This window comes from Vulpes vulpes, chromosome 3, assembly GCF_048418805.1.
Source record: "Vulpes vulpes isolate BD-2025 chromosome 3, VulVul3, whole genome shotgun sequence".
Lineage (NCBI taxonomy): Eukaryota > Metazoa > Chordata > Mammalia > Carnivora > Canidae > Vulpes > Vulpes vulpes.
The window spans coordinates 136,015,334-136,035,718 of NC_132782.1; the positions used below are offsets into that span (position 1 = coordinate 136,015,334).

Consider the following 20,385-nt stretch of genomic DNA (forward strand, 5'->3'; position numbering starts at 1 on the left):
AATTATATAACCTAAAACTGAATCCTTAAAAAATATCACGTTGAACGTGAAAAGTCCTTATAAACTGCCACTTACTGGTAAATTATTTCATGTAAGCCTTTGGTTCTGTGAAAATCAGTTCCATTATTTCAGCTGAAAGTGAGGGAGAAATAGAAGGAAAAGAGAATAGGAATGGGAGGTGGTGGTTTGAGGGTACTTAAGGCATATTTAGCAACTGAGCTCTATTTTCCAGAAGCCCAGATTTAATGTGGAGGTGATGCTGTAGGAGAGAAACGAAAGGAGATGCTGGATTGAAATCTGAGAAAATGGTGTTATGTAAGCCAAATGTTAGAGAGGATCAATAGTACAAACTTAAGAGTACATGGTGCGGTGAAAGACGGAAATAAGGTGGAAATAAGAGTTAGGTATGAATATAAACTTCAAGGATACTTCTTTCTTGCACCTTTCCTAAGGATGGTCAGGATTAAACTGAACCCTCCTAAGGACATACTTCATCCAATATGTGCCCTTCAGTGTCAGGTGAAGAGCCCAAGGAGCTGGACAATATGTGGACTGCTGCAGGGCTTCTCAAACAAAATGAATCATCTGGGACTCACTCCTGATAAAACGAAGATTTTGATTCAGTGGGTCTAGAGTGGGGCCCAATGTTCTGCACTTCTTACAAGTCTCCACATGATGGCAGGTCAGCGGACCACACTGAGGAGCACAGGTAGGCAGGCCCAGGAGCTACTGTGTGGTTTTATTTACATGAAGCTTCTTTTTGTAGTTGCTTTGCAAAGGAGGCCCTGAGGTCTATAAAAGCTCTTTAGCAGAGATATACTCTCATGTTCACTACTTTTATGATAAGGAAAAAAAAGTATACTGAAATATAACTGATTTTTAAAGATCATCTTGTAAGCCACCACAATATACAGAAGTGAGGACAGGAGCAGAATGAACTCTGCTTGCTCAGTCTCCTACCCGCACAGTGACGCCTGAAGCATACTGGAACTGAAGCATTCCAAGAAACACAGTTTAAAAACTAATGAAGTGAGAAAAAGGGTTGTACTTCCAGCTGGACTCAGGGAAGAGTTTGGAGATGGGCGAGACCAGAACAAAGCATGAATCTTCCACTGTTGTCACCAACCTCAAACTCTATAGTTTAGAGAATCAGCATTTTAGAGGTGGAAGGAACTTAGGATATCTTATACTCTTTATTTTACAGATAAAAAAAACTGAAGCTCAAGAACCACACACCTTAAATTTTGGTCTAATAATCCTTCTAAACCACAAGATAATTTCTTAAATTTATTATTGTTCAAATTAAGTTGAGAGGAAAAAAACCCAGAAGGATGTGAAAAGAGAGTAATTGTATCATGACTTTGATCAACAAACTTGGGCACTGAGAATTTCATGTTTTATCCACTGCTAAGGAAATGTCTCAGATCCAGTCATTCAAAACACCTCAGGCACCTGGGTGGCTCAGTCTGTTAGCATCTGCCTTTGGCACAGGTCATGATCCCAGGGTCCTGGGATCGAGTCCTGAGTGGGGCTCCCTGTTCAGCAGGGAACCTGCTTTTCCCTCTACCCCTCCCTCCTGCTCCTGCTCTCTCTCTCTCTCAAATAAATAAAATCTTAACAAACAAACAAACAAAAAACACTCCTCAACCCACAAGATCTCAATCCACCTGTTCACTACTCTTTATTGGACAAGGATTTTGCAACGACTGCTGACTTATTCTTGCCTTTCTACTATCTTGGGTAACCTCAGGGGTTGTTGAACACTGCTAGTCAAAACTAAGAGACCTGATTTAAAAGTCTATATAGGACTTTACATTTTATTTTCTAAATTCATTCCGAGGTAAATTTACATGGGTTATTATTGCTTTTAAATTCTCTATATTATTACTATTAAAGTCTCTTAAAACACACAGAATCTTTCTCTAATCTCCAGCTACAAGAATATTGAAGGCTACATATTTAATATATATGTGCATATGTTTTTCTTTCATCTCTTCAATATTTAAGGCAATGTGGTAAAGTCTCATTAATAAAGCTGTGGCTGATTTACAATTTGCAATAAATCAAAAGATGCTGAGACTGACCTTCCCTTTACAGAAAAGAAAAAAGTGCTAAGCAAACAAATGATGTCGATAAGGTTCGAGCAGCAGTTCAGACTAATGTGGCGAACAGGTGGAGCATTTAAAAGTGCCATTTACATACTGCTGAAATTCTAGAACTATCCTTTAACCCCCTTTGAAGAACAACCTTTTTAAAGTTCCTTTTTTTGAGGGGCCTGGGTGGCTCAGTCGGTTAAGCAGACGACTCTTGATTTCAGCTCAGGTCACAATCTCAGGGTCATGATCTCAGGGTCATGAGATGGAGCCCAGCATCTGGCTCCATGTTCAGCAAGCAGTCTGTTTCCCGTCCCCACCCCCAACTCCCTCTCCCTCTGCTCCCCCACCTCCCCTTAAAATAAATAAATAAATCTTTTAGAAAAACTTCCTTTTCAAAGTCTGAATTTAGCCACTTCTTTTAGCCATGTTCACTGGTTCTCCCCAGAGTTCCCCCTGCAGGGTTTCCCCTGCCTCTCCTCCCTCCATCCCCATTCTCACCCTTTCACCAGTCAGCCTCACTGCAGTTCCTGCCCTATCATTTTCTGCCTTCTGCCCTCTCCTGTACCATTCACCTAGCCTTTCATTTTTCTTCTGGTTTTCCCCTGCAGTGGGGCGTTCTGCTCAAGACCCTGAGACAAGGCTCTGGAATACAGAGGAATGAGTGGACATGGAGATTAAATGAGCAACCTTCCGCACCATTTACTGTGTGGACTCTCCCCAACTAGACCTGACACTAGTGAAAGAGAAAGTAGTAGGTGAAAGGAGCAAAACGTTAACAGTAGCAAATGAAGTGAAGGAGAGACTGAAGAAGACACTGAAAACAGTGGCTTGGGGAGAAGAAAGTCACCATACTGAGTTTATTCAAAGAGTATTTTCATACTCTGATTGAAAGAGACTATCAAGAAGGATGTTTCAGAAGTAGTTGTTAGATATACTACATAAAAAGAGACGTTTTTATAACTAGCCTGGAGCAGATCCGAAACTGTGATTTCTGTCAGATTTTATAAGTCAAGCAGAGTCAGGCTAGCAAGTAACCAGAGAAGACCTTTAGGGAAAACACAAGTGGTATAGGGAATGGTGCTGTGATTCATCTGCTAGTGGATTCAGACCTGAATCAGCGCTAGAGGAAAAAGCTAAGAAAGCACCATCTTATAACAGGGTACTCAGACCTACATTCTTAATAAGATTCATCTTAACATTAATTATCTGAAAGAACTTGTTTTCATTATCCATAAGTAGGAATGTCATCCTGACAATCCTGGCCAAATTCCAACTTTGTAATTACTACCTAGTGAATGAATACTACTATTAACTTGGGTAATGACTATATACCAAACTCCTACTCATGAGTATACTTAAAATACACATCCACTGTAAGGCTGTGGGTAGTTTTATGAGACAAATCTAGAGAAGAAATTTTCTACACAAAAAGGAAAAATGAATAATAATTGGATAAAATATAAGAAAGATCCAGCAGCAATAAAACATAATATTTTCACCAAAGTCCAGAACTGTATTGTTCAATCCTTTCTGCAGAGGCAGGGTGGGTGTGTCCCAAAACACCTGAGGTAAAGGGAGACCATATTACTATCAATCAGAGGGGCTCATTCTGCCAGTAATCATCATTATTGGCATTGTGCTCCACTAAGAACTACTTTCAGTACCTAAGCCCATTCATTTGTTCTCTCATGTGTTCATTTAACAGAATTCATAAAACATGTACTATGACTCAGACACCATTCTAAACACAAGGAATACAGTGGTAAATAAGACAGGAGCTTATACAGAAGAAAAGACCAATAGTAAACAAATAAATCAGTAAGTAACAGGAAAGATACAGAAAGAATGGTGATGGTACATAGTAACCTGGAAGATGCATTTAATACATAGGATGGCCCAGTAAGGTTTTTCTGAAAGGATATCATTTAGAGAATGTTAAAAGGATAACTAATATGAAGTCAATGGTGAGAAACCAGGAGACGTGCATTCTAAGACAGAATGGTTAAGTGGAGACAGCTTGCAATGAGAAAAGCTTGATACATCCAATGAACCAGAAGACTAGGCTAGTGTGGCTAGTAAACAAGAATTTGGAGCAATGGACAAAGACTAGATTTAAAAGGGCCTGTTGGCCAAGATAAGAATTCTGGATTTTGTTGGGGAGGTTGGAATTTGAATTTATTATATTTTTTATTTTATGTATGTATGTATGTATGTATGTTTGGAATTTGAATTGAAAGGTAAGTACTTCACTGTCCTGGGAAGATTATAATATGCATCTTCTCATAACCCACTGAGAACTGTGTTTTGGTCTTTGCTACTCAAACTGTGGTTAAAGGACCAGAAGAACCAGTTTTGGCCTCAGGTTCCATCCCAGTCCTTCTGAATCAGAATCTGCATCTTAACTAGTGATTAATATACGTATTACAAGTTAAGAAGCACTCATCTAAAGTGATGCTCTAAAAAATCAGTATCTGAAACTAACACCAAATCATGGACTGTAATGCAAAAGACCAGAAGGTGCCTTAATAGTGAATTAAGAAGGGGAAAAAATTACTATGTTGTCCTACAGAGAATGAAAATTCTGGATATTTCCAATGCTCAGAAAAGGGTTAAATATGATCACAAACCTAAACAGTTAAGAGTAGAAGAGAATTAAGAAAGATCCTAAAAGATGCTGCCACTTAATACTTGACAGTTAAAAGCAAGATGTTCTCTAAAGCAGAGAGATTTTCATGATAGAAGAGTAAACTTCATTTTCCAACTACAAAAGCCAACTAATTACCTGTCTCCTGACAATCCCTGCCTATTCACTGAGTAAAGCCTGCCTCACAGATATAACTCCCACAACTCAGTCCATCTCAGTCTCATTGCATCCCACACTTCATATTCTCAAATGTTTATCTTTTCATTTCCTAGTTTTAACTTTCCCTCTTATTTTATTTCAATTTCTTAACTGTGAAAAAATCCCTGAACTACAGAAAAGTTGAAAAATAATATGGTCAACATCTGTACACTCATTCACCAAGATTCACTAACTTCACATTTTGTCAATCTGCTTCTCTCTTTGTTCTCTCCATATGCATGCACAAACTTAATTTTTTCTGAACCATCTGAAAACAAGTAGCAGACATTTTTGATCAAAGATCCAATTACAAATGACACATTACACTTGGTTTTCATATCTCTTTAGCCTTCTTACTTCTAAAGAGGACTGTCCTGCCTTACCCCCAACCACATCTTGTTTGACTGTCATGATGTTGACACAATTGTTCAGGACAATTATTCTGGAGAATGTTCTAACAAGACAGATTTATTTGCTTGTTCAAGATTAGGTCTAGATTAAACATTCTGGTGAGAAACAGTTTGGTTTAAATAATTTGGTAAGAATAACATAAAATGATGTTTTCTTTAAACAGTCCTCATGATTCCTACATCTATGTTTTATGTTCCAAGTTAATTACAAATAAGCTTCTTGAAGGATGTAGCCTTACTTTTTAATTTCTTTAAGAATGTAGCACAATCTCTGTACATACTATATACTCAATAAATGAAAACTTGAGAGCATAGTTGACAATTGTTTCTAAGGATCAGAGGATATGCAGAGATAGCTATTACTCACTCAACAGTTTTATACCAGACTCAAAATATTTGGACTCTGCCTCTAAAATTTGAGAAATAATGAAGTATGTGAACAGTTTAGCACAGTGCCTAGTACAGCACATACAAAATACATCCAGGGAAGAGCTGGAGCTAAAGACTATTTCTCTACTCTGCCCCACACAAACATGTTTTAAGTGTTCATTATGAAATCCAACTGCTTTGAAGATAGTGTTTATGCCTCTCCTCTAATGGTTTTTTTTCTATATATAACTAACGAGGTATTGAAAGAAAAACAGAAGGTTTATCTCATCCAAATGCAACTGGGAAAATGTATCATTACATGATGCCCGTAAATGTCATATGTGGAGAGCTTCCATAGATTCTTATTTCATGAAAAAAATGGTCGGTCAATGTCACCATCAGACATCTTGTAGCTGCCATACAATTTTGTAATGCTGGACACAAAATAAACAAGGTAACTTTATTTTCCTAAAAAATATTACTGAAATAAATCTAAAATTACTATGTATTAAGAGATGTTCCTTTTAAACCAAGATGTATTTTGAAAAGCAATCAAGCAAAGAAATTTAAAATCTACCACACACTATATAAAAACAGATTATTTAGGATACTTGCCCTTGAGATATACAATATTACATAATGAATAGTTTTTATGATCCACTTAGCTTAATAAGCTCATGTTTCTTCTCATTTACAGAAGAGTTGTTTAGTTTGGCTGATGGATGCAGATTTTTGGTTTTATGAAAAAGAGTAATTGAGGATGCTGCAGAGAGCCAAGAATTATATGGCCAGATGATATGCTATATACTATTAGCCTTTATAAACAGCTCTTGTTTTGGTTAAGAAACCAAATCTTAACCTTATGAATCAATGTTATTCTCTTGCTTCAGTGTAAGGATTTTAAGTATGCTTAAGAGTGGGATAAGAGTAAATTCTGTAACAATTAAACAAGTTCAGCTGCCCTCAAAGAGATCAATAATTCTTAACTGTCTATCACAAAACCTTTCCAATAAGGCTACCTTAACATGGTATTTAATCCTAGATAGTATTGTCAAATATTTTCTCCTCATAAGGCCCAATTCCATTCCCTTCAATATTTATAGAGAAGAATTCTTTTTTTTTTTTTAAGATTTTATTTATTTATTCATAGAGACACACACACAGAGAGAGGCAGAGACACAGGCAGAGGGAGAAGCAGGCTCCATGTAGGGAGCCCGATGTGGGACTCGATCCCAGGTCTTCAGGATCACGCCCCAGGCTGCAGGCGGCACTAAACCGCTGAGCCACTGGGACTGCCCTTTTCAGAGAATTCTATTTATAATTATAATCAGAACTCCGGGTGTGGAGAAAATGTGTGCGACTACTGCGAAAGAGATAAGGGATTTTATTTCATGAGATAATTTCCTCCACTTTTCTTAAAGCTATTTATCTAAAGTTTCTTAACAACTTAAGAGGCAAGATTATGTTAAAAATATAAGCTACAATCTCTGTTCTCCAGGAGTTTGTATCTAATATTATATAAATTACTAGTAAGGATAAGATGAAGTTTAGGAGGCTAGTCACAAAACTGAGGATACAGAACATAGGTATTCATTAAATAAAGATTTCTCTATCATAAAATGAGATGACAGAATGATTTTATTGCAAGGTATCTTGCTAAAAATATTTCATATTTCTAAAAGGATACCATACTAAAGAGCATCATTTTCTCTTCAAAAATTCAAGCTTTTAATAAGTTCATTAATTTTATGAATATTTGAATATATACAATATGCAAAGAAATGTATCAAATACTGTGAAAGATATAAAATTACAGAAAAGTTGTTTGGTACTGTTCCCCAAGAGACTTATAATTCAATGAGGTCAGTACACAAATCCCTTAAAATGCTTTTTCCTCTTGAGATACAAAATATGAGTGAGGAAGTGTCAGAAAACATTTATTCATCCTCTACGAGTTTACCTGGTCTTGCAGTGACATCACTGGATTATTTTTGGTAGTGTTGATGTGAAGAACATGGTATTTATTCTTTGCACACAGGTCATAGGCAATATTGGTAAAAGAGGTGCTTGCAGTTTTGGGGACTCTGTTATAAATGATCACCATGTCCTCTTCCTCATCCAGTGCTGCCTCTTGCCGAGGGCCATCCATCGTATGTCGCTGCTCAATTTCTCGAACTTCATGTCTTGCAATCGCCCTTTCTGCAAAGAAAAACAGTTACGAACTCAGATTTTAAAGACAATGAAAATAATTTCCCATTCCTGGAACATAATTTTCCTATTCAAGAAATGTGTAAGAGCACTTGAAGAAATGTTCTGAAGACCGAACATTTAGAATTACCCTTCAAAGGATAATACATATGCATATACAGAACAACTGAATAATCAGTCATCAACTTTAGAATACCACAGACCAGAGACCAGTGCAGTTCAAAAGTCATACTACATCCTAACAGAATTTCTACAGCCTGAATTAATTCTCAAGTACACAAAGACAGATTGCATGGAATACTAAACTTCACAGTAAAAATGCACTTAGAAAGTCATTGTAACTTAAGCAAAGATTCTCAAATTTATACTTAGTATTTAATTACTCCCTGGTTTATTAAAAAGTAGCAGGGTAGTGGTTATAAATGCTGGAGTGATTTTAGGAAACAAGAGTAGAAACTATACCATTACAAATCCTTTTTCTTTTTGGTGTTGCATTACATTCTAAGTCCTGGCTATGCTTACTCCTTAAATTCTATGGTTTGTCTAACTCAAATCACTACCATGCAGTTTGAAAAATAGTTAGCATTTTCCATTCTATTACTATTATTCTCTATTTAATACAAACTTCAGCTTTGGATGTTTTTTAGAATAAGGAAGCAAGAGAAGGGAAAGAGAGAAATTAGAGGATAAAAACCTCTAACAAGATTACAAAAGTTACCTTGCACACAGACAGCTGCCTACACATACTGTGCACCCTCCTACCACCAGATCTTTGTGCAAGCTGTCTCACCTGCTTTGCACACTCTTCCATTTCCCCTATACCCTAATGCTGCCTGGTGAATTCCTCAGCCTCCACACAGAATGCCCAAAGGGGAAGTATTATCTGATCTCCCTAACACAACACATGCATGTATACCCCATGCCACAGGTCTCATAATTGCAATTTTTAAATATCGTGTTACTGATGGTCTGTCTACCATAATACCAATACTCCACTTAACATAATACTTCATAATACTCCACTTAACAAAATGACATGAAAAAGCAATGAGGTACAATTACAGTAACAAGTGCAGACTTCAAATATGGTCAAATCATGCATCTTCTATTTTGGTTCAGAAGATATGGTCACCACTTTATAGAAAGTATACTCTGAGCTGAGATTCACAGTCACAAGACTTGAATAAAAGTTCCAGGCCTGCTCTTATTAGGAGTGGGCTTTCCAAAACAGAAGGAGAAGCACATATATTCTATATGTCTATGCATATATGTGTTCTTTTCTTTTTGTTTTCCTCTTGGGAGTGTTAGATGGGAATGTTCAGTGAACGAAATGAGCTTAATGATGAACACACTGTTAGATTGCCTGGGATATCCAGATGTTATGTAGATAACTGGGCACATGGGTCAAGAGTTGAGAATAAACATTCAACTGCAAGACATCTGGGAAAACCATAGAAAAGAATGAAACTGCCTAGATAATCTAGAATATGTAGCATGGGAAAGAGGCTGTGGGACAGAATCTTAGGAAATGCCAATATTTAAGGAGCAAGTAGAGACAATCTATAGAAGGAGGCTAAGAAGAAAAAGAAAAAAACAGGACAAACTTTTAAAAAAGCACATGCCACATGACAGAATACTTTTCAAATGGACCTATAAATCAAGGTAATACACGAGGCTACAAGCATCTACATAGGATTTGGAAGCTACCTCAGGTTAAATTCAACAAGCATTTATTGAGAGCCTACACACATCATTATATTTAATAATTTTTAAGGACTCTAATCTCCCAAACCTCGAACTGTCATCATAGTCCAAAACTCTTACGATATTGTTATATACACATGCCATCCTCTTTCCACAAAAGAAAATAAAACAGTGCTGCTGTCATTCAGGTGCTAACAGAAACATAAGAAGTCCCCTTTGGCAGCCCAGACATGCATAAAATTGCCTTTAAAAGATTCACCTAAAAAAAAAAATTAAAAAAAAAATTTAAAAAAAAATAAAAGATTCACCTAAAAGCAACAAGGCTGAATTCACTTTAACTAGTTTTTCTGACATCAAGCATTTGGAAAAGAAGATTTTAGGTGTTATTTCATAAGTGAGTATTCATTTTACCTACAGACTACTTAATGACTAAAGAAAATCTGCACTATTAATGGTTTTTATAATTATTCCATCTATTTAATAAAATTTTACAAGCTCAGTAACTGCTGGGAAAATTAGCTACTAAATTAAAAATATTTTTAAAAAGAAGTGACCATTTAGTTCATGGATTTTTTTATTTCTTAAAGTGGTCACATGTTATAAAAATTAATCATAATTCTTGGCTCATCGTGTGTATTAAATTATATGACTGTATGTTAACACAATTTAAAAAGACTTCTATGAAAAGGTACAAATATGGGAGTCACTACTTTCCTGATTCAAATTATATATTCATATGCATTTCCTGTTTTTCAAGCATCTTTGCTTTGACAAACAGAATTATTATTAACATAGTGTTATGCCTAAAACTACATAAAGATAAAATTGCGTGTAACGTCAAGAGAACTTTGGTTAGTAATATTTGCTTATAAAATCAAATCTCGGGGTGCCCGGCTGGCTTAGTCAGTTAAGCATTCGATTCTTGATTTCGGCTCAGGTCATGATCTCAGGATTCTGAGGTAGAGCTGGGCCCGTGTTGGGCTCTGTGCTCAACAGGAGTCTGCTTGAGATTCTCACTTTCCCTCTACTTCTGCCTCTGCCCCTCCTCCTGTTCATGCTTTCTCTCTCTAAAATAAATAATCTTTAAAAAAAAATCAAATCTTTAGTTGAATAATAGTAACAACTGGTGATGGTAAAAAAACTCTCTTTCCACCTGGGACAAATGTAAAACCAGCAAGGGTGTTTGCAACGTAGCCATATTCTTTACTTACTAGGTATTTGACATTTCCAGTCTTTTTTTTTTTTTTAAATCAGAGATGCTCTGCATCTAGTTAGTACAGCTTCTTCTGATTCTGAGACTCTCTTAAATCAATAGGGAAGCTCTATTAGTTACAGCACATTTGTTGTGCACTTAGAGAATGTAGGCAGTAATTTAAAATACTTACGATGTTTTCTGAAATAATATTTTTTCATGTTTGAGTAACGAATTATAAAGAATCTGCCATGCAAGCTATTTCAGAACTACCACAAAATGTATAGCAACATGGGATGCGATCTGAGAATCATGAAACTACAGAGAGGCCAGGTGCCACTGGCACTAATGCTCCCAACACTGAAGAAAGATACCGAATGTCATGGTAATTCTAGTTCTTTCTAGGCTCCTGTGTAAGGAGGCATATCTTTCAGCCCAATGAACCTTTCCATGTGGCAGATTATCAACAAACTTAAGTCTTTTAAAAGTCCATTCATAACAGCAGTGATTACCTACTTCTGAACTGGAAGGGCAATAAAGGTCTTATTTAGTCCAAGAACATAGTGATGAAGCTACATATAAAACACTGCACTAAATACACCAAGCCAGATCCTACACAGCATTAAGTCACAAAGATGTATGTATCAGACATCTGATACATATAGAAAAACGGAATAAAACAGAAAAAGAGTTTTTTTTTAATCACAACACAACTTTTTTTTAAAGATTCTATTTATTTATTCAAGAGAGAGAGAGAGGCAGAGACACAGGCAGAGGGAGAAGCAGGCTTCATGCAGGGAGCCTGACATGGGACTCGATCCCAGGTCCCCAGGATCCCACCCTGGGCCAAAGGCAGAGCTAAACCGCTGAGCCACTGGGGCTGCCCCACAACACAACTTTTTATGACAATTTTTTTTAATATTATGATTGTTGTTTTGGGGAAACACCTTTCCTCTTTGAACACGTTATTAAATGTTCAATGTACAAATAATTTAACTTATATCTTTATAGAGAAATAAGAGAAATTATAGAGAAACAAGTTTTGTGTTTTATACAAATAAAAGGATCCATGCATATGTAACTCTCCCCCTGCCACAGCTCAATTTTAAAATGGTCTTAGCAGGAAATAAATACTTCACAAATGTCCAAAATGTGTAGTATTTCTGTATTGTGGATAACAGATTAGGGCCTGAGGGACAAAAAAAAAAAAAAAAAAAAAAGAAGAAGAAGGAAAGAGCAATACATTGCCTTGTCTTTAAATACTGAAACTTCTGCATTTTCAAATAAAAAAATGTAGTTAGGTAACAGGTAAATAAGTAATAAATAAGAGAATACTAAGAAAAAATTACCAACTTTTTTCTAATTATAAGAAAAAACGTAGAAATTGGAAATGACGCTACTAATACTTCAGTAGATAATAAGGTTTAAAAGAGATATAAATCATATATGCATGATGCAGGGTGGAGCAAAGGTATTAGTGGCATTATGACTTTTTGGGTCATGGAATCTTTTAAGAGTATGATGAAAACTATGGACGCTTTCTCCAGAAAGACTGACTTGTGCATTTCAGGAAGGGGGCTCTATGACTCCAGATTAACTACTGGGGGAAAAAAAAAGCTCCAAGGACAGCAAGCCTAACAGTAAACTGCCTTTAGGCAGTAGGATATAATAATATATAGGAAAAAAATAGGTTACTCATAAGTAAGGATTGTAGGTGGAAAGAACTGAGGAAACCAGCAGTGTCCATCTGAGAAATAGCTATGGGTGAGGATGCCCTGGCACAGAACTTGACCTGTCCAGGCCCCATGGCAAGTGTGCCTATTGCACAGCTAGATAAACTGGGCTCTAAGAGCCTGGTGCCATCAAATACCCTAATTAAGGTGGATCTTCAGCATTCTCTAGGGACAGACTTTCAATTGTGTAAATCCCTAAACCGTGTTACAAAGTATAATTTATTCAGCAGGCATAAAATGTGTACATTATGCAAAGTAGGAAGCGACAAAGTTGCACCAAAAGAAAATTATTATGAAGCTATTGAACTGGTCCTTTCTTCAGCACCATTCCCTGTGAATGTACTATCTAACCAAACACCACCTGACCCTTATGTACGTAGTACTTGGCAATCATTATAATTTAAATAAATTGGTTGCCTCACTGTATACATCACTTTCGTAAGAATATTTTTAGCCTAGACCAGCCTTCTTGAAATCAATCACCATGGGGACAAAATAAATTTCTATATGAAATGCTGAAGACTGGACACTTAACACTGGCAAGTGCTTTCCTGTGTGGCTTCCAAGCAGTCAATAAGGGTGCTTGAGCTATCATTAAAAGTTGTAAGTTTAAGTGGATCCTCCTGTAAAACGGAGCTGACAGCATCCTTCACTTTAAGGGAGATGGGGTAGACCAATGTTCTGCTATACTTTTCACTACGTACAACTAAAAACCCTGCACATTATATACAAACAAGCACAAGACTCTCAAAGACGGGGAGAGAAGGCAGCCAACGAGTTAGGGTTCTTAGGACTTAGGAATGACAAAGTGACAAGTTCCCTACCTTTTCTTTTAGCTTCATACATCCCAGATTTGGAGCAATAGAGGCTGATAGCCCAGAAATGGGCACACGCAGAAAGAACCCAAACAATACCCTATTCTCTCTAGCCAAAAGACCAAGAGGAGGACAGCAAGGCAAGATTTAAAACTGGTAGACAATGACTCTACTTTAGTCAAACCCTACAGAAAAAAACTGTGGTCTCATGTCCACCCTCAAAGGTCCAAGGACAGCAAGTCTAACAGGTGGGTAGCCCAGACTTCTACCCTCATCATGAAGCTATAAGAAGGAACTCCATTTCCCTGATAGGGTGGTTTCAGAGAAGATCAAGGAGGTAGTCAGGACTTTCATCCTGGGCAGCAGGTCTCATATCACCTCTACAGTGTCAGGGAGACCATGCAAACATACCTACTTCCACATGCCAGTAATGAGGGGCCTCTTCCCCTCCCCTCCTTGGTAGTGTTAGAGGAGACCTAGTGGAGAGTCAGACTTGCACCAACCTCCACCGTGATAAAGCCACTCACATCCCTGCCCAGCAGTCCCCCAGATCTTGACAGTGGCTGAGCAAGGACCTGGACTTCCACTTGGAAGTGAAAAAGAGCACACCTTCCCTTGTCAGAGCAGTGTCAGAAAAAAACTAAAAGAGAAGGTTTAAATAAGACTGAGTCTCACATAATATAAAAATGTTCAAGTTTCAATCAAATACTATTCAACGTACCAAGAACCAAGAAGATCTCAAACTCAATGAACAGAGACAAACAAAAAATGACAACACTCAGACGACAGAGATGTTAGAATTATTAAAGATTTAAAGTAGTCACGATAAAAATGCTTTCATGAACAATTATGAACAAGATTTAACCAAATGAAGAAACAGAAAGGTTCAGCAAATAGGCTCAGTAATGAAAAATATATATAAAAATAAGGACTTAAATGGAAATTTTAGAACTCACATTTTTTTTGAATAAAAATTAAAAACTCAGTGAATAGGCTCAATAGCAGAATGGTAGGTAGGAAAGGAAAAAAGTTCAGTAAACTGGAAGACAAAACAAAGGAAATTACCCAACAGCAGTAACAGTGAGAAGCTCTACTGCAAACAATAGTAGAACCTCAGGGAACTGTGGGATATAACAAAAGATCTATTTATTTTAGAAAGAGAGAGAGTGCAAGCACAAGCAGAGGGGCGGGACAGAGGGAGAGAGGAAATCCCAAACAGACTCCGCACTGAGTGTGGAGCCCAACATGGAGCCCAATCTCACAACCCTGAGATCATGAGATGAAACCAGGAGTTGGACACTTAACCAAACGAGCCACCCAGGCACCCTTCTGTCACAGAATCTTGAAAGGAGAGAAGGCAGCACCATAAGGGTACTGAAAGAATTCACAGCTGAAAACACGACATTCTGACAAGAGACCAAAACATAAATATTCAAAATACTGAATAAACTCCTAACAAGAAAACCAAAGATATCCATAATAGGACACATCATAATTAAACTCTAAAAAATAAAGACAAAGAAAAAAATCTTGAAAGTAGCCAGAGCACATGAAGCCCTAACTATAGGAGAAAACTGTAATGACAGGAGAATAACAGCATGAAGTTGTACAATGTACCTCAAGTGCTGAAACAAACAAAAATCCAATACTCAGAGAAAATAATCTTCAGGAATGAAAAATATATTCTCATAAGTAAAAGTAAAAAAGTAAACTAAGAAAACTTACCACCAGTAGATTTACCCTAAAAAACTGGCTGAAGAAAGTTATCTAAACCTTGTGTGATATAGTTCTAAATATATACAGAGGAAGTATTTAAGACAATTATGTTGTAAATGGCAGATAGTAAAGGGATGTAAGTGGAGATAAGGTTTCTATACTTCACTTATGGCATCAATAGACTGTGACAAGTGATATTTATATAAATACATAAAGCAACCATAAGAAAAGCTATAAGAAGACATTACACTCAGAAACACTAGATACATCAAAAGTAATTCTAAATAATAATTTTTAAAAACCTACAGGAATGCAGAAAGAACAAAACAGAAACAACAAAACCAGAGAAAACAAACAAAAAGTAAAAGCATCACGGGGAATTTTAAAAAGACAAGTGAATTAAAAGAAAATTTGTGGGATATGGCTAATGCAGGACTAAGATGGAAATTTACAACGCTGCATGCATACATAAAAAAAAGAACAGTCTCGGGGATCCCTGGATGGCTCAGCGGTTTGGTGCTGCCTTCAGCCCAGGGTGTGATCGTGTAGTCCTGGGATCGAGCCCTGCATCGGGCTCCCTGCATGGAGCCTGCTTCTCCCTCTGCCTGTGTCTCTGCCTCTCTCTCCCTCTCTCTCTGTGTGTCTCTTATGAATAAATAAATAAAATCTTAAAAAAAGAAAATCTCTAACCAATCATCTAAGTTCCTACCTCAAAAACCACAAAAACAGCAAGATAAACTCAAAGCAAGAAGGAATGAAATAAAGAACAAAAATCAATGAAATTGAAGACAGAATAACAATAAGGGGGAGATCAATAAAACAAATACTGGCTCTTTGAAATAAATCAATTAAATTGATAAAATTTTAGCAAGACTGATAAAAACAAAGACAAATTACTAATATTAGGAATAAACAAGACACCACTAGAAATTCTGTAGAGATCAAAAGGTTAGAAAACTACAACTTAACACACATAAATTTGACAGCCTGATAAAATGGACAACTTCCTTGAAAAATAAACTGAGAATTCATTCAATATGAAATTTATAATTTGAGCTTCTTTGTAACTGTTATTTCATCTAGATGATTAGTGTTTTTCTCAGATTCATAATAAAGTTGTAACCTAAGAATTTCACATTTTAAAATTTGTGTAATAACTAAAAAACTATAACCAAGCTTAGCAAGTATATTAAGTAAAATATAACTCCTATGCTTTTAACTTAGTAACCTAACAACAAAAAGAATTATATTGATGGTTACTGGATTGATGAGATATTTAACAGCTACTTTAATATTCTTACCTAATCAACTCAAGAGCATTAACCAATATATTTTTAGTGGCAGTTAATCAGTGAGATGAAGTTTGGAAAGAAAATTTTATTTTTATAATGTATTCCATTAATGTTAAGAATTAATGTACAATTAATGTACATACATAATGTATATGTAAAACATGATTATAAGGTTTAGGAGAAGTCACTGCATGAGTAGAGAAACTCAGTAATTACCTGTTAAATTAAAAATAAATGAGTGCTGGGATGCCTGGGTGGCTCAGTGGTGATCCTGGGGTCCTGAGATCGAGTCCTACATTAGGCTACCTGCAGGGAGCTTGATTCTCCCTATGCCTATGTCTCTGCCTCTCTCTGTGTCTTTCATGAACAAATAAATAAAATCTTAAAATAAAATAAAAATAAATATGAGTGCTTTATACACTGTTGAGTGTCTTAAAAATGCTTTTGTTTAAATATTAATGAACCCATGTAAGATCTTGTGAATGTTTTTGATAATTTTTAAAAGTGAAGTTCTTATAACATAAAATTAATCACTTTAAAGTGAAAAATTGAGTGGCATTTACCACATTCACACCATTTCTATCGAGTTCTGAACACTTTCTTCACCCTGAAGGAAATCCAATACCCAGGAAGCAAGTGCTCCCCATTTCCTTTTCACCTGCCCCCTAGCAACTACCAATCTGTGCTGTCTCTATGGATTTACCTCTCCTGCATATTTTGTTATGCAGTATCATGATGCTACATCAACAAATATTTATCCATATTCAAAAAATGAGCTGATAGTGAAAACTTAAGAGGTATGTTTATATGTAAATTTAAGCCCTCATTTTAACTTTCAACCTAAGTGCTACCTTTTTTTCTCCTCAGTTTAAAATTTCCTTTCTCTTATATATAACCTAACCTCTTATATATAACCCCCCTTATATATATTAGAGGGGGAATCGCCAACTTACGCATATGAACACATACTGATTGTGAAGAAAATACTCACATGGGCAATGTACCCGAATAGATATTTCTCCAAAGATGATAAATGATCAACAAACATATGAAATAATGTTCAACAAACTAGTCATTAGGAAAAACAAATCAAAACCAGTCACACCCACAAAGATGACTATAATTAAACCAAACCAAACCAACCAACCAACCCAACAATAAGGATGTGGACCACTAGTGGGAATGTAAAATGGTGCGATGATGGGAAGGGGCTTGGAGGCACACTACTGAATGATGCATGTAGGCCCTAAAAGTGATTCTTGATAAGGTTAGAATTTGGGAGAAGGGGTAAGGGCAAGGGAAAACATGAGACGGACCAGTGGGCGGAGGCCCGATCACAGTGTCTTAATCACCACTGTGGGGATATGAACTTTGAAGTCAGCAGTTCTCAAACTTACTGATCTTGGAACTTCTTTATATACCTAAAAACTGAGGACTCCAAAGTTTTTGTTCATGTGGATTATATTTATCATGATCCTACTAGGAATAAAAACTGTAAAACTTAAAAATATTAATCCATTTAAAAATAATAAAACATATTAGAATAAATGACATATTTTTGTACTTTTTCCAAAGGAAAAAAAAAATTTAGTATAGAGTTTTTATGTATCTTTTTAAATGTTTGGCTTAATAGAAAACTAGATTCTCATACCTGTTTCTCTATTCAAAATGAAAACATATTCTTTGGGTTGGAGTCTATGAAGAAAATCAGACTCCTACAAATGCACAGTTGAAGAAGGAACATTTTAACAGCTTTTGCAAACAATTGGGAATAATCTTTTTTGATGCTACATTAAAATTCAAGAAGTGTTGGTTTCTTAGAGGTTAATTACAATGGGATATAAAACCATATTAATAAACTTTTCATACATTGTTATATCGATCTACCTAATACTGTCACTTTAAAAATACTGGTTCAGGGGATCCCTGGGTGGCTCAGCGGTTAGCGCCTGCCTTTGGCCCAGGGCGCGATCCTGGAGTCCCGGGATCGAGTCCTGCATTGGACTCCTGGCATGGAGCCTGCTTCTCCCTCCTCCTAGTGTCTCTGCCTCTCTCTCTCTCTCTCTCTCTCTCTCTCTCTCTCTGTCTATTAAATCTTAAAAAAAAAAAAAAAGAAAGAAAGAAAAATACTGGTTCATGGTGTTATACAGATCCTCCAAATATTAATACATTTAATGATATAATCCCACCCCCTGTGCAAAAAAATTACAAGCATTACATCACCATCATTCTCATGAGAAAAGCTCTTAAGTATTGGGAAGATGTCATGTTTGCGGTAGCAGTCACAAGTTTGTCAAATTTTAAAATAGCAATAAATACTGTCAGTCAGCTGGTTTTCCTTGAAATGACAAGTTCACTTTGTTTCTTAGGAAATATCTACCCAAGTTTGAATAAACACAGTGTACCTATTTATTTTTCTTTCAAGTGAAAACAGTATACTATGAAAAATTGGCTTGTTGAACTTACAATTAAAACAATCAACACAAGTACTTTTTCCTTGTGTTGATGACCACTGTGCTTGGTGTACTTTCCATTTTGTCACAGAATATTAAAAATATATATATTAAATGGTCAAGATTTAATAGATTTAATAAGGTCAATGGTTTTGACTGCTTTATAAAGGATATTCTTACATGAAAATGGCTTCATTTTGTAACTATGAATCAATGTGGTAAAGAATACAAAGATTACTAGTGTAGTCTGACATCACAATTGCTTTTGTACCATGAGTACAAATGGCAACTAATGGAAAAGGCAACTAACAACTCAGAATTATTATGGAAATAGTTGTGGACTACTCTCTGAACACCCTGAAAGGATCTTGAGAAGCCCTGATATCCATGGACCATCCTTTGAGAATGACTTTTTTGTAAGCAGTGTAGACACATTCTTGAAGAGTTTTAAGTAACAGCCCATATAAGACCTCTACAATGCAAGGTTCCATGAAGCATCATTTTATAGAGGGATACCCCTGGAGTTGACTATTCATCTTCTGAAGACATAGTGGAGATGAAGACCTGAAGGATGGCAGTTGTAATAAGGATGAAGCTAGACAGGTAGGAGATAGGTGAAGAGAGTAGAAGCTTAGGAGAAAAAGTAGATGGGAAGCTGGAAGAGATTAAGGCTTTTCTCTAAGCTTTTGTACCAAGAAGGAAGATGATGCCATTCACTGAGTTTGAGCATTAGGAACAGGAAGAAAAGCAATTGGGATAGGAGAAGAAACGAATTCAAGACATTTGGGAATTGACATTGAAGTTCAAACTGAGAAATCAAATATGTAAGTGCTATGTTGAAGAGTCTATTTCATAAGGGCTTTTATCTTGAGCTTATATAAGAATACTACTAAGTTCAAGAGGTCTGGAAGACAGGTGTAGAGAAAACACAATAGTGGGAAAGATCTGGAATGAGTGTAATATGGCATTTCCTCTCTCCCAGCCTCATGCTCAGCTAGATATCTATATATATCTCCATGTGTTTGAGCTGTTGGGGAAAGGAAATGCAGGACGATGATAAAGGAGCTGTTTTTAATGAGATCTGTAATACACAGGGTTACTATTTTAGTTAGGGAAACATAAAGTACTAGAATACATAAAATTTCAATCACTTACTACAACCGAAGCTTATTTCTTATTCAAGTACCAATTTGAGTGCTCCAGATTGGTAGATGGCCTTCTATATAGTGAATCAAGGAATCAGCTTCCTTCCTTCTTATAACTTTGACATTCCTCCAGGAACTCAAAGTATTTTGCAGCCAGTTAGCAGATATGGCAAGACAGAGAGGAGAAAACACAATAGTGTCTCAACTATCTTGGCAAACATTAGTCATACGGCTACACCTAGCTGCAGAGGTAGTGGTAAAAAAATTTAGCTTTGGGTGGGCAGTTGCACCCTAGCAATAAAGACACACTATGAGAGGGAAAGCATGAATAGTTGTTATATAGTTAGCCAACTTCCTATATGGGCAAACAAATCAGATTTACAAGTGACAAAGTATGCCATGGATGGGGG

General features: G+C 36.3%; 1 protein-coding gene across 2 annotated transcripts in view; it reads right to left on the reverse strand.

Moving 5' to 3' along the window:
- Positions 1-20,385, reverse strand: part of HS2ST1 (heparan sulfate 2-O-sulfotransferase 1) — a 178,271-nt gene that overhangs the window by 31,026 nt on the left and 126,860 nt on the right. For both annotated transcript variants that reach the window (XM_026004827.2, XM_026004826.2), the window contains exon 2: positions 7,678-7,916. In XM_026004827.2, coding sequence (XP_025860612.1) covers positions 7,678-7,916 — 239 coding nt within the window. The remainder of the gene's footprint in view (positions 1-7,677; positions 7,917-20,385) is intronic.